Here is a 15,580-nt window from a genome sequence, read left to right on the forward strand (position 1 = left end):
AGTTCACAAATTCCCCCATTTTGTTTTTTAAATTACAATTTGGTTGAAATCATTCATTTGAAATTTGTAAAAAAGGAAATACGGACGATACAATTCCTCACACACACAAAAAATTCAACGATGGTGAACCCTTAAAAAGCCCAAACCCCTAGAACGAGGCCAATGATTTTGCAACGGCTACTGCGGGTTTTATCTTATTAAAACGTCTGATAGAGAAATTTGTGGCAATAGAACAAATACCGTAGTAATATCTGACGGCGATCAGGGTCATGGCGGTCATTATGCCGGCGAGACCGAGACAGAGGGAAAAAGAGAAACACAGCGATCCCCTTGTCCCCCCGTCTCCATACAGTCCTGTCTTCCCACATGAAAGCACTACATTAGGCACGCATGTCTCCGAGCCAAACTATTGTCCTCATTCTCTGTGAATGTGGGCCAATGGGGGGTAAAGTACACACTGGGTCTCAGCGCATCCAGACAGCGAGAGAGATATTGAGCTAATATGAGAGGAAGCACTTGACTTTGTATTCATTTATGTCCTGTTTCCAGATTTTATCAGGGTCACAGGGGTGGTGGGGGAGGGGACTGGGGCCTGTTGTCGCACAAACTGGATGTAATTCGGTGGGGGGGGGGGGGGGGGGCTGACAAATCATCAGTTCATCAGAAAGAAAAACACATCTCCAACAGCGATGAGACAAAAAGGAATCTGCTGAGAGAAATTCACTTTGAAAGCACAAATTTATTTTTAACCCAATTTGAGCCCATATGAGCCCAATAAACACATCCGTAAACAAATCTTGGTAAATTCAACATTGGCCTCATTGGAGCCACAATCTTGAATTGAGAGGGAGTGGTGTAACTATTAGTGTTGCATGAAATTAAAAATATATTTTCCCAATTTTAATCCTGTGTTCCCTGTGTTAATTGTTCATTCATCTCTTGTTATAGGCCAGATATATGTCACGATATTTTTCTCTTCCTGTTTAACAGTTTCAACTGTTTGATGACTCATCCTGAGTCCATTGACAACGCTTTCCCGAATTTTTGACTCCCTCCCTGTGCAAACATAGGTAAGTCCTCGATAACGTTGAGCTGCTGGCTACTGAAAATACCAATCAATGTCCACAGCTTTGTGTTAATAAACAGCGCTCTTTTTACAAATAGCACTCTGACGTCAGTATCTCTAGGTCTATGAGTGTCACCTTATAATGGCCAAACTGCCAGATTTACATTGAATGCCCACATCCAATGCAAGTTGCAAAAAAGCAACAAAGTATTTCAAAATTTGAAAAGCTGTGGTCATTACGCAGAACTGTCAGATTATATCCGAGCATTGTGTTGTAGCCCAAGGTTTCCACAGCAGACATTTTGGCATGCCATATCAGGATGAGCACACGTGACAGGTAATATTGACAAAGACTGAATTTCGTGTGCTCGAGCGAGTGAGATTCAGGGTGCTGGTATTGTGCATGCTGGCTCACTGGCATGGCTTACTGGGAGCGAGCTATCGGTAAACACATTTTTTACCAGTGCTTTTCATGCTACGACTAGTCCAAACGATAAGATTTTTATTTTTTTTTAAAATCCAGATAAAATTAATCTCTCTGAGATGTTTGTAGGGTCAAACTGTTGTGTAACTGTTGTTCAGAGTCAGACAAAATAAACAACTGGAAGACAAACCCTTGATACTTGTAATGGGAGGTTGTTAATTTCATGTTGCTCAATTAATAAAAAAAATTATAATCCGATAAAAAATTAAATTTCACAAAGTAATCTTTAGACCTAACTTGCACAAAATGCAGAGTTGCACAGCACTGACAATGTAGACAGCGCATACACTAATTCGATCTGCTGGACCCATATCAGGATCTGCAATGACGTTATTAAGCAGCAGGGTATCCGCTATATATCATGACCAATTCACTTTGAATAAAGTTTCTTCATCAACCTTATTATAAGATTGCATTCAATTGTCCGGCTGCTGACAACAAGTTCTGTATTGCACAATGATCTCTGGTCACATGTTCACTTATAAATAAATTAATCAATTTGAAGTGTACAAAATCAAAATCTGGGAAAAAGAGAAAATGGTATCGGATCGATACTCAGGAGATATATTGAAGTATCAGAAAAGAAGTATTTGGGGAGAAAAAAAATCATCCCTTCTTATCACAATGCAGGTTACTTTCTTTGCATGCCAGAACACAGGGTAAGTCATGGGTGGCAGAGCTCCTCAATAAACCCCCCCTCGATTTTAATGGGTGCAATGGTACAATCCTGATGTCACCTTTCCATGGGGATAAACCATAAACTGAGTGAGACTTAAGACGCCAAAACAGAGGAGCACATTCACGTGAAGGAAATATGCGCACACACACACACACACACACACACACACACACACACACGTGAGGATATTTCACCCCAGTTCTCAATTTGTGAATTCAAAGTCTGATTCTCGTTTTATTTTCAAAAGGAGAGGGAGCAAAAGAAGAATATGACAGAGGAGGGGGGGATGATGCCTCTCATGAGCAGTTATATTTTGGGAACCAGTATTGAGGCTGCCGGGAGCTATCTTTAAGCGGCCTACTTCTCCTCACTGCTTGGTGGATTCTGGGGAGAGAGAGGGGGTTTACAGTATGTAGGCACACACAACACACACACACACACAACACACATACCTACACACAAACACACACGCGCACACACACACGCACACACACACACACACACACACACACACACACACACACACACACACACACACACACACACACACACACACACACACACACACACACACACACACACACACACACACACACACACACACACACAGGTTCCACTGCACTCAAACACAAATAAAGCCTAAAACAGATGTCACAGCACCATTATACAATCAAGGTAAATGCGCAAGTGTGTGTGTGTGTGTGTGTGTGTGTGTGTGTGTGTGTGCACTAAGACAGATGAGCAAGATGCTGCTACTTCAACAGTGACTGTGCTCTTTGTCCACAACCTGCTTGAGTCACTGACTGTCTGCAGAAAACACTGCCCCCACGTGGAAAAACACACAATCACATACACACACAAAGTGATTTGTCTTATGGTATAAATACCGTGTGTGAGTGTTGGTGAGTTTAGAGCAGCCCGCGTCCAGATTGATTGACATACTGAAAGCCTCAGGTCTGCCTCAGAGCAGCTAGTTCTCTCTGCTTCAGACCTTTATATGGAGCATATGAGCAGCCTATTGTGACTACAAATCAAACGGGATGACATTGCCTGAGGATACTGGATGTGTATCTGCCTGCATGTTTGCACACCCACTCACACATGCGCGCACACACACACACACACACACACAAACAAGCATACATATTCAATGACACGAACCTTTGCTGAAGCTATTTCTATTTTTGGTTTTAGCAGCACACACCTGCAGAACTGCCCGAACTGGAAAAATGAGGAATTGCCATCAAGGGGAACCATTTGGGAAAACACTTCTTATCTTTTTAATCCCAAAATTAAAGAGGCTTCTGATTTGCATTACGGAAAATGTAGGATTTTTGGATCGTGACCCATATAAGGAATGAGAGTCAGAATATGTCAACCTCTTCAACGTTGAATAATATTTTTTTCTTAATCTGTCCCTCCAGGCCCATTGTACATTTTACACTTGTATAACAATCTCAAAGGGACACAACCAAATTTACACAGTTTTCACCTACACCCCCTCCCCAAATTGTCTCAAATAGACTTCTATAGAGACAGACTTCTTTTTGCAATCACTTGAGTCGCCCTCTGCTGGTCATTCGACAGAATACAGGCATCAGGCACTCCCGCATTGGCTTCATTTTCTGGAAACAGTAACTACATCCATTTTTATATACAGTCTATGGTATCGCCACACAACCTTCTTCCAGTTAAACCTCGACAGACACACACACACACACAAAATGGTCAGTGTTGAGTGCTCGTATTTCATCCAGACATACACAGGTAAGCACGTTGCACTTTCTCTGCCTCATTGCCCTGGGGAACACACTCTACAGCAATACATTTAAATGTGTGCACTCTGCAGGCTTAAACAAAAGTGTGCTTTAAGTGGGACCTGTGAGGTTAAGGACATATACATTACACATTGTTAAGTCATTCCTGAACAAAATCTGTGCGACTTTGACCCAGTCTTAGCTCCACTTGGTTCTCTGTGAGCTGAGTGGTTTGTGTTGAATTGATGACTGAGTGACCTCCGCCCTCCCTCGGTGCACTCTGACCTCATGTGAGGCAGCTGCTGACATGTTTAAATGGATTCTGACACATATGGGGTCGGGTATCACTTAACAACAAGCTCACCTATAAAATGGCCTACTCCATGTTTCGTAGCGCCCTTTCCCCTCACTAATGGAGGACAGGACACGTCCAGTAATAGGCCTTAAGCGAGAGGGAGGGGTTTCTGTGTGATCGGTGTGTTGCATTTGTACCGGTGTGCACTTTTTAAGGGATTGGGTGACATTTACATTATTTTTGAAAACCCTAACTCCAAAGGATACAAATTTAAAAGCATCAAAACATGTTTAGAACACTTGAAATTGAATATTTGTCTGTACTTTGACTGACTCACATAAAAACAGCAATTCTTCTTGGAAAGCACACAGAATCTTAAAACTACTGATTTCACTAAGTAAACATGAGGTCAGAGCCAAAGGAGTTGGTCATTTACAGCATGACAATAAAAAAAATTTAATCTGGGGGGTTGGACAAACTGACAAAGAATCCTTTCAACGATGTCCGAAAAGCTGGATCGTGGATGCCCTCTACTGGACAGGATGAGAATTACATTTAGGAGACTAGCCACCACACAATGCCCTCTTCACTTGATACACAGCCTTCATAATGGGATACTGGGCAGTGGCGAGAAGTAAACAGCAGCACTTTTCAGGGCAAAATGTGGTTAAACAGAAAAATGGCAAGGTGCTGTTCATTTTGTTCTTCTGTCATACGCATGAGGGGCAGAGAAAATAGTCTTGGCTGCAAGCTGAGGGGCTGTGCAACAATGAGCACCCTGTGTTTCCAGCTCCAGAGTACTGTGATAACAGCCCTGCAGTATGGTGGAGAGAGAGAGAGAGAGGGCAGGCCTGTGGTGACCAGCGAGTTATGTCAGCATAATGAATGTGATAATTGCCTTAGCAGGACTACTGCTGTGTGATGTGACTAAAATACTCCGAAACCGGTGGTTGCACGTCTCTACGGGCTAAATGTGAGATTACAGCCTTCTAGTTAAATGAACAACCAAAATAGGCAGCCAAGAGACGAATGCAGACTGGAAAATTTGTTGGCCTCACATTTGGGGAAAACATGCTACAGAAATCCAGTGCCACATTACACAAGACTAACGATGGAAACAAGAAAATGACAAAACAGGATTATTCTTTCAAATAAACGCAGATGGATTTGATGTGAGATGTGTGAGAATTGTCGATTAGGCTTCCTGGTATCAGCCAAGTTCCAATGGGAACCTACGAGCTCAAAAGGTGTCAAGCTAGAGACTCTATACTAACATCAGCACTGCCAACATGCAGACAGCACTGAAAAATGGATATCGCTTTCCATCTTAAATTGGTTAAAAAAATGAAATAAGTTTGTTCAACTTAAAGTTGAAAGGTTTAGACAATTGATTACTTTTAATTGAACAAACTGAATTCATTTGTACGCTACCAATGTAAGTCTTCTTTTCGAAGTTGGTAAGCAATTTTCCATTTTCAATGGGTGATAATGCCAGCATGCGGGTATATTAGCAGTAATATTGTTTATGTTCTCCATCTTAGTTCAGCAGGTTAGCATGCTAATTTCTGCTAAACACAGGGTACAAAGTATGTGATGGTCGTGCTGGATGAAAAGTCAAAGGGTGAGAAAATTTAGGCTACGATAAATCATTCTGAGGGGGACACGAATGTCTGCACCAAATGTTATGGCAATCCATCCAATAGCTCTGGACTAAATTGATGGATTCACAAACTGACCAACTGAGCCAGGCAAAAAAATCAAGAAGAACAATGCAGCTGAAAAGAAGTATACTGAACTAAACAAAATGAATCAAGCGCTCTACACAAATGTATTTATTTATTTTGAAATACTGCATGTAACACTGAATATATGCAACGCTGGAGCAGCACCCCATGTAAAACTATTGCGATTGTTTTTGTTTTGACAGTTGAGAAGAATACGAGCCGCCCACTAAAAAGCCCTCTTCAGTTTCAATCACAGATGTAGTCCAGGGTAAAACCAAAAAATCCCATTTCACCCACAAAATACACTGAGTATCAGATGCTTCTCAATCTAACAAGGACACTGTGACTGCTCAGTGTAGCCAGTTACTCAAGTGTTTACAATGGCAACAACAGCCATAGGAAAGAAAGAAGCTGATGCATGTACTGTGTAGGACACACGCATAGGATACGGTAGATCCCTCCAGAGATCAGGGATCGTGTGCTGCAGCGATACTGAGACGAACCAATACCCCGTGGCTGGACGGCAAACATGACGAGCGGGTGATTACACTCGGCACAAGGAGATCGATGCCACTGAAATGAGTATTGATTCCGCCCTGTCGTACCTGTGTCTGCATTCACCAAATTATCTGTGATTATTGGTGAGCAGATGGGGGAAATGTTTGAAAGTATTACACTGTGATCCACTGAGGCACACAGACAGAGGCTCTCTGCACTTTTCTGTTTGGGTTTGTATTTAACTTTTCCTATTTTAATGGGGGCAATTACTTTGAATCAACGCCAGGTAGTTCATTCGCCGTGGGGTTTTCGACCCTCGCGCAACAAACAGCTTGCCCTAATTTATGGAGGTTGTTGAGGCCATACGCAGTAGGAGAATCAGATTTGCCGACGCTACTTTAAACTTCCTCCTTTCACCTCCTCTCCATGTTCAACCATTTGAAATGTATACCAATTATATTTTGAACTATGTACAGAATGACATGCGTCCTAAGCGATAGAGTCTTCTTTAATATCAGTACGAAGCCCATGTGAAATAATCCCCGATTAGAAGTCTCTCACGACTGCGGCTGTATAACAGCGAGTGGTGCATGGCTGTGCATTACAATAAAACTGCAAACTACTACTACTAAGGTTGAAAATGCAGGGGGGGGGGGGGGGGGGGGGGGGGGGGGAACAGGAAATGCATTATCGTGAAAGAAATTCCTCCTTACCAAGAGACCAAAAGGTGGCAGTGGAGGGTGACAGCCTCCCCGGCTGTGATAAGCTCCTGCCCTCACAGAATTACATGCCCTATTAATGTCTTCCCTTCCTCCTCCTGTGATGACCCACTGGCCAGCAAATGCAGCACTCCACGCTTGAGAAGCATTACTTGGGAGGAACACATCCCTGTCCCCTTTCCCCCGCTAAACAAATCCTATTTGGACCACACACGCTCGAAACATGGGAATCCCTCCTTTTTAATTCACTCTTGCTCCGACTCCCCATTCAGTCTAATCTTGCCTCGAATCTTGCCCTTTCCTGGCCGAACGTTCTGGGAAAGCAGAGGGAAATCCTTACGAAGCTCAGACTCCCCCGGTCAGACGAAAAAAATCCAGTTTGAAAAGAAGAGCAAAATCCAATGGGGAAAAAAAAAAATTCCACCATGTGAGCCTCGGAATCAAGCTATTGGACAAGTAGATTTAAGGAGCAGTTCGTATAACAACAACATGTTATTCACCATTGTACTGGCAGGCTTAGTAAGAACAATACAGCAGTCAAAGGCAAAAGAGGAACGACCACTCAACACACCTTATTAAATGCTCAGTCCAGGGACGATCTAGCGGCTCACAAAAGCAGCGACACCTGGCCAACTATTGAAAAGGTGAGTTTAAATTGGGAGCTTCTTCCCAGGAACGCCTACTTCAACGCCTACCGGAGTGGCCTACTTCTAGTAGCCAGTCAGCCAGCAGTAACGCTGGAACTGTGGCCACCAGGGAGGATATCATTCCCACTCAGACACCACAGAGGAAGCAGCAAATATCACATTACAATTCAGAATATAGCAGGGAATAATCTGCGGGGGGCATAGCCAATCGCTCATGAGACTAGGAGTGTATGTCCAAAAATCTCAGTTCTCTCTGTAGCATACGGACAAAACATTTAGTCATAAATGTCCTATTATCATTGACACAGGCACAAATGTTTTTCGTATTTCATCCAAAACTTCCCAGATTTGTACAGATTGAAACATGTTAAAGGGGCCATATGTAAGTTGTAGCACCACAATATGTTGTTTGTGAAACTGTATTAAAATGTCCTCTTCCGATTAAAGCTGTGCTACTTAATATGTCAATCAAATCATTATGTACAGTGTGCAACGTGTTAGCATCAAACTTGGACTAGTTGGTGCAGACGTAACATTTAGAACTCAAGATCCAGACATTTCCCTCAAGAGTTGGTACAGACCGAAACAGAGCCAAAGGATGTCAGGTAGCCAGAAACACCACTCAAAAATATGCTGCTGCTCCACTGGATGTGTAGTCACCGCATGTTAACACATGAGCCACGTTGAGATGAGTATATGGCTGCTCCCAAGTGGCCAAAAATAATGCAGGTTTAAAGAAATGCACACATATGTTTACAGCGTCTTCCCCATACTGACATCCACATTAGCTTTGATGGGTATAAGGTAATTATTCCTACTCAACATCCACCGTAAAATCTCCGGCCGACTTCAATTAGTATCACCTCACAATCCTGACACGCAAGTCGGTGGGAGTGGACGGCTCCTTCACGGACTTGGCCGTGAACTCCAATAGCACAAACGCGACACTTTAAAGAGGATACTGTATAAATTGCTGTCGTTCAGGTCTGCCTTGTAATGACACATTGAAAAGAATCGGGACTGGTTGGTAGCAAACACAAACCAGTTAGGTGTGGGTCGTGTATGGACCTAAATGAGCATTTTGAGCTCTCCACTCCGCTTCCACGTTCAGCTGCTTGTCATTCATCAGCCTATTCGCTTCCCCCCTTGTGTCCAACACAGCAGTTTTGCAAGACCTCATTTCCTGCCTTTCGGCTGCCCTGTGGCATCCTCTAATTCCCTCTCTCCACTTTCCTTACTCACTCTCTCCATCGCCAGCTTTCCTGTTGCTGTTGCTTGGCCAGACACATGCTCACACGTGCAAACTCTCCTTCTCGCCCTCTCAGTCCTCCTCCCACCCTCAGAGTCTCCCTCTTCATCTTTTGCTCCACCTCTCTAGCTTTGAGCAGACCTTCTCAAGAGTTTCTCTCTCCCCCTTTTTTCGTCTCCCGCTGTCTCCCTCTTTCTCTACATGCCGCTCACATGCTCAGCCGTCGGCTCCATCCAGCCAGGCCGCAGCACTGATGAAGGCAGCAGTATTGGCTGAGCTGAACAAATCTGCCTGCCAAAGATCACCTCTCCGAGGACATCTGGCCAACTCAAGACAAAAGGCCACTCGTGTTCATCCACAGTCAGTCTGGACCACTTTTTTTGCACTTTTTAAAGTTACTTTTTTTTTTTTTACATGGTGGTTTGGTGCTGTTGGTGAGCCACACAGGTGCTGGAAGGTCGAAATTGTTACCGTTAAACCACTACGCTATGTGGTCTCCCTTCATGCCAAGCTAACTCCAACTTCACATTTTAATAACAATATTTGGAAAACTGAATTAGGGAAAGTAAGTGGACATTAATATGGACAGTCTGGGTCTTCGGAGTCCGTCTTTTTTCTGTCTTATTATTATATTATATTATAAATAAGACCGACAAGCCATTTCAGCCCTGATAAACTCCAGCTTCGGCCTCGCTGTCCGCTCTCATCCTCAGTCAAAGACTATGAGCTGAGCAAAACCCCCACTGAGAATCAATCACTGCAACGTGTGGAAGCATTAATCAGGTTGGAGTCAGCTCATTCCATGCAGGCGGGTCTACAGTGCTACGATGGGCACTGCAAACTGACTTATACGCCGAAAAGAATATTAGCATTTAGACTGACTAGGGCTCTGTCTGTGTTAGTTATGACTAAAGAATGACATTATACTTGTGTTTTATATCCCTTTCACACTCACAACCTCAGCATGTTCTGGTATATGCTGATCCACATCCATTTAATCAATCTTTATTCCAAGAGGAAGATCAAACATTTGATCTTGAATCAAGGCTTACGCCAGGTCAAAGGTCAATGAGACGGCTGCTAGCCAGAGGAAATGCCTCATTGGCTGCTAACTTTATTATTTTTAGATTGTAGGAGGCCATGTCTCTAAACTGCTGCATCATTGTTGTGCCTGTAATCATGGTGACCAGGACTTGCTCTGTTATACAGCAGCTACTCGGCTGCTGGAGTCATAGAGCCAGTGTTTCTATGCCAACATACGACACGTTGGTCCATTTATTTTAGGCGACAGCCCAAAGTCAATAAAGTCAGAGGTGATAAAGTGAGAGAAATAAATGTGCAAAGACAACTGAAAAGCTAGGATAAACAGATCCCGTCAATCCTGTTGTTTTGTGCGGCTCCTGCAGGAACCTGCAAACTAAGCATCGGTGTATAAGCTGCAGTAGAGTCAAACAATTCCCATTAAAGAGAATTGACTGGCTGGGAATATTAAATTCTACAAATAAATTATTTTGTATTAGAGGATGAACGAATGCATTTGTTTAGCCAATTTGCACAATTTCTTCTCCTGCTTCCTCGATTGTTGCGTCAAACCTTTTTTTTTTCTTTAAAACACTTTGAGACAAACTTTTAGTATTTTGCTATATGTAAACAATATTGCCTTTACTTGATTCAACAGAGTTTTGATTCTGTGCGCACATAAATTACACATTGAATGATGTGTAGCTTCACACGCCCAATGGTTCCAATCAACAACATATCCACAGACTAAAGCCCAACCCAAACTGGATTTTTGAGGCAGATACTGATATCAGTAGGGTATGTCTTTTTTAATGGAGTGAGCTCATGCTGCCTTCAAATGAGGTCGTGCTGACTGTGTTCCTGAGAGGAGTCCATATGAATGCCCCCCTCATGTGTTATTCAAAACGTTGGGCCTCAGAATTTTTTTCAAAGCTCTGAATTCACAAGTCGTGATTAACTATGCTTTCAGAAAGCCAGGGCCATGGATATTCCTTTTTTTTCGGTGGAAAAAGGAACATATTGTATTTCTAGTCAGTTTAGTCCCAACGGTCTCATCTCATCCCACTGTCATTGCGCCTTTGCATTTCCTTGCATTGTGTTACCTGCTAGCTTGCTAAATTCTTCGCCTCTTAAGAACTGCCACGGTGGTGGAATAAAATAAAATAGGGAGGAATAAGACTGAACATGTGGCCCCTCACAAATGATGCCGTTTTCCTCCGGCAGAATCAGCAACAAATGCACCACAACGTTTTTAAATCTGTGACAGTAAAAACAGTCTACTGAAACAAGACAGATCCAGCACACCAGCCGACCTTCAGACTTTGCCGACCACAGAGCCATGCCACTGGTGTTGCTAAAAAAAAAACAAGAGTCGCAAATGAACCTCAATCCTCTAGGCACAGTACGCGATGCATCTTACACATGACTGTCCAAACAAACACATGCAGACCTCCAGTAATACCTCAAACTTGATCAAAGCAAAGAAGATGCTTACGTACTATAGTCATGCTTTTATTGCACACCAACAGCTGGTGTGATGAAAGTGCAGAGCACAAACTCTCTGCAACGAGCGACTCAAATCACTGGATCTCAAAATGAGCGATACTCCACATCTGCCCAACTTCAGCCTGAGCAGAGGCCTTCACAAGAGGAAAACTGCTATGTGGGTATTCTGTGTGATCCTGCTATAAGGACAATGAACGTATATAGATATGTAAACATCATATCACACACACACACACACACACACACACACCTCTCCATGTTTTCCTTGTAAAGTCATCGGCGGCTCACATTGATCTGTTTCTCTGTTGAGCTGTAGTTAAAATCTCTCCTGTGTTTGTAAGCATGTGTGTCTTTGCTCGCCAGACTGAGTGAGGTCAGGTCAGATGCCGCCCAGTCGGAGGTGATACCTCTTAAGGCTGGGATATTATTTTTTGAATCTACAGTACGTGTGTGTTTGTTTGTCTGAATGAAAGAGCTCAAACATGGGAAGCAGCTTAAATCAGAAGATATCAACGTCAAAGTGACAATACATCGACCGGAACGGAGTCACTGCTCTTCACCTCAGTGCATAATGTGTGTGTGCGTATGTGAGCGTGCGTGCGTGTGTGTGTGTGTGTGTGTGTGTGTGTGCATGCGTGTGTGTGTTTGCTGTGGTTTCTGCACACAAAGCCTGTCTCAGCCGTGAGACGCCCTTCAGCAGTAGCCGGCATGAATTCGGATCAAAGCGGATCACAACCTTCAAGAATGAACTGGCTCTTTGAAGGTGCGTGTGTTTGTGAGTGAGGTCAACTGTCAGAGCAGAGGTGTGTGTGTGTGTAGTAGAGCGCAGCTCGGGCCTGAGTCCGGGAGAGTAATAACTGTGCCAGACCCAATGCCGAACAGGCATTTTGTTTTGTTTTTCTTCATCCCCGAACCCGACCAAAACCTAAAGCAGTTTGTCTCAACTGAAGCAGCACTGAACAGGAAGTAGCCTAAAGTAGGTCCATCATTATTTATTTTACACTCGTACTTATCAAGGCTAGCCATTCAAATGTTGGCTGACAGTTGTTCGGCCGAGGTGAACAACCTTTAACCCCGACCCAACTAAATTTTGACAAAAATGCCATGCAGGAAAAGAATTGTCAAAAGAAAAATAACTGGTCAGCATACAGATGTTTTTGAACTTCCAAACATCAATCTTAAAAGTCAATTATCTAACCATAATGTATAATATATCGGCTGGCATGGCTTACACTAAAGATGGAAGATAATTGTGAAGACTGCCAACGCCTTGTTTTGTTCAACCGACAAGCGATCCAGTTCAGTTCACCAATTTTAGCGAATTTAGATTTTCACTAGATTAAAAAAGAAAAAAAGATTATAGTGCATTTAATCCATCTTTAGAATCAGAAGATTAATCAACAATAAAATAGATATTTTCGGTTGCAGATCGACTTCATTGTAAAACCTCATCTAGAATTTTCAGATTCACTCATGTAATCCCTCTCAGGGTTGAGCCCTGCTGCATCCCAGCATTCACTGGGCAGGAGGCAGGACCACGTCCTGACGCCAGTCTGCTGCCACAGGAGTCTGCTTATTAACGTGTAAGTCAGCTGTTTCTGGAAAAAAAACCAAAAAAAAAAACAACATCTTGAAATAGATAGAACGATGAAAAGCAGGTGGGATGATTTTCCCACTCACGTGTTTTCATGCTATAGAACAGGTTGCATTTATGAATGGACCTTCTTTTTTTTTTTGACACACATCTGCCTTTTTTCATTCTTTTGCTCAGGTTTGAAACGTGCAGGTGTTCGTCCCTGCAGCCCCCCGGGGTGGTCGCACCGTTGGTATCACCTAATTGACGCCTGCCTCGGCTGCCGGGTGACGTCGCTCCAATAGCATCATGCCATGAAGTAAGCCCCCACTCTCTCATCCCCAATTCGCATGCACTTTACAGAGTCACTGCGCTGCCCTGCTGCAGCCACTCAGAAAACACACACACACACACACACACACACACGCAGCAGCAGGAAACAATGCTCTGACAGATTCGAGACAAGTTACATCATCAAACACCATGTGAGAGAGACTCTTCCAAATATAGGCTGTGTGATAAATGGAGCTGTTGCGCTCCCTTATCAGCCTGGTTGGTACCTATACAGGCAGACCTGAATGAAGGGGGGGGGGGGGGGGGGGCACGGAAATGAGCTGTCACGTTTGTCGAACCTCCTCCATCCACCACCAGTGCAAAAATCAATCAATCAAGAGGCAGCTTGGTCATCGAAGAGCTACAGGGAGTCAGGTCGCCCTCATACCACGTCGGAGTGCTCGGACGTCCACTGCCCGGTAGCCTGTCCGTGGGATGGGGACGTGCGCGCGGCGCACACCGCCGACGCGCCGGCGGCAGCAGCGCCGGGCGCCGCACGGGCGACGCGCCCGCTGTCAACACACGGAACACGCTCCCACCACGTCGCGCGGTGCCCCGACCGCCGCTTACCTCCGATGCTGAGCCGTCTTGTCCTTCTTCCCCTTCGGCCTCCGCTTCCTGGCCTGGATGGCCATCACTGGCGGGGCGAGGTGGCGTCCATCCGCGGGCATGACCGACGTCCGAGTCCGGGCAGGGGGTTGTGGAAGGCACACGGGGGGGGGGGGGGGGGGGGAGAGGAGCACAGATCGTGAGCCTCTGAAGCGGGCTGCCACGGGTCATTCAGCGTCGTTTTAACGTGCCCTGGTGGGGTGCTCGTCCTTAATGTTCTGCTGGCGTAACTTCCGCCACCCTTCGTGTTACTAACAACCAGAAGTGTGGAGGCACAGGCGAGTTACAGGCTGAGGGATACGCACCTTTCCTGGAGCTCATGTTTCCTCCTCTTCCCCTCAGCAGGAGCAGGCGTCAGCAGCCGGGATCTCTCTCTCTCTCTCTCTCTCTCTCTCACACGCACACACACACACACACACACACACACACACACACACTCAGACGCCAACCTCCCTCCCTTCGGATGACACTGGCGCCCTCTATCGTTTGAAGCCGGAGTTGCGTGACCTACGCCGCTGCACTAATCACAAGGTAGCTTACCGACACATGTCTGCCTAAAGCTAACTGTATATAGTTAGCAGAATAAGCTGACAATATTTAGGCTTGCAGAATAAGATATATATAATCACAACTAAGTACATATTCCTACCAAAATGGTTCCAAACATACCTGCTTTTCCAGAAGAGTTGGTAACAAGGGACAGAGTGGGCCGTCTCAAGCTAAATAATGCATATCAATAATATAGTTAATAATTAATATCCTTCAATCACTGCAGCACACCATTCAGCACTACATGTTATATCACTTTCACTGATGTAAAATGTGACTGGCACTGCTCGTGTTGATGGGATATCAGCAGAATGGAAGATGATCAGTGAGCACTGACCTTCAAGGAAAAACGTATTTTGCTAAAGGGACATTGGGCCTCAGAATGAGATGGATTATCAGCAACAGAATTGAAGAAATGATTGTAGCACATTGAAATAACTGTTTTGAAAGCAGAGAAATCTCAAAAGAGAATTAGCTAAATCACATGTGCCCAAAAAGAAAAACTGGCTGAAACTGAAAAGCACTGAGAGGTCATACCTAACATTATTTGTCACTTTATTATTCACACCTATAACTAATGCGGTTTAAACAAGGCAGTTTTGTAATCCTGAATATGCTTTATATACTATATAAACTAGAGAGGTGCTGATTCATCTTTATTGTCATTTTGGAGTTGATGTGTAATCTGCCCTTACTGTAGATGGAGTGGTCAAAATATTAACACCTCTCAGTATGCAATACATTTCATCAGCACCAAGAAGTACAGCCTAAAAAATGTCTCTTATTTTTTAGCAAAAGAGGTTAACAGACATCTTTAAGATTCAATCACATCCCATGTTCCTTGTCACATTATTACAGTTGACAAAATATTA

At 44.0% G+C, this 15,580-nt stretch overlaps 1 protein-coding gene across 7 annotated transcripts in view; it reads right to left on the reverse strand.

Annotated features, from left to right (window-relative positions):
- srpk2 (SRSF protein kinase 2) overlaps positions 1 to 14,595 on the reverse strand; it is a 56,945-nt gene extending 42,350 nt beyond the window's left edge. For 2 of the 7 annotated variants that reach the window (XM_035642998.2, XM_035643001.2), the window contains exon 1: positions 14,121 to 14,266. In XM_035642998.2, the coding sequence (XP_035498891.1) occupies positions 14,121 to 14,221 (101 nt within the window). In that variant the 5' untranslated portion in view covers positions 14,222 to 14,266. Of the gene's footprint in view, positions 1 to 14,120; positions 14,268 to 14,464 lie in introns of those variants that run through there. The other 5 variants (XM_047333346.1, XM_047333345.1, XM_035642999.2 and 2 more) reach the window with 5 other exon arrangements.
- Between the last annotated feature and the right edge of the window lie 985 nt (positions 14,596 to 15,580).

The sequence above is a fragment of the Scophthalmus maximus genome, chromosome 7 (assembly GCF_022379125.1).
Source record: "Scophthalmus maximus strain ysfricsl-2021 chromosome 7, ASM2237912v1, whole genome shotgun sequence".
Classification (NCBI taxonomy): domain Eukaryota; kingdom Metazoa; phylum Chordata; class Actinopteri; order Pleuronectiformes; family Scophthalmidae; genus Scophthalmus; species Scophthalmus maximus.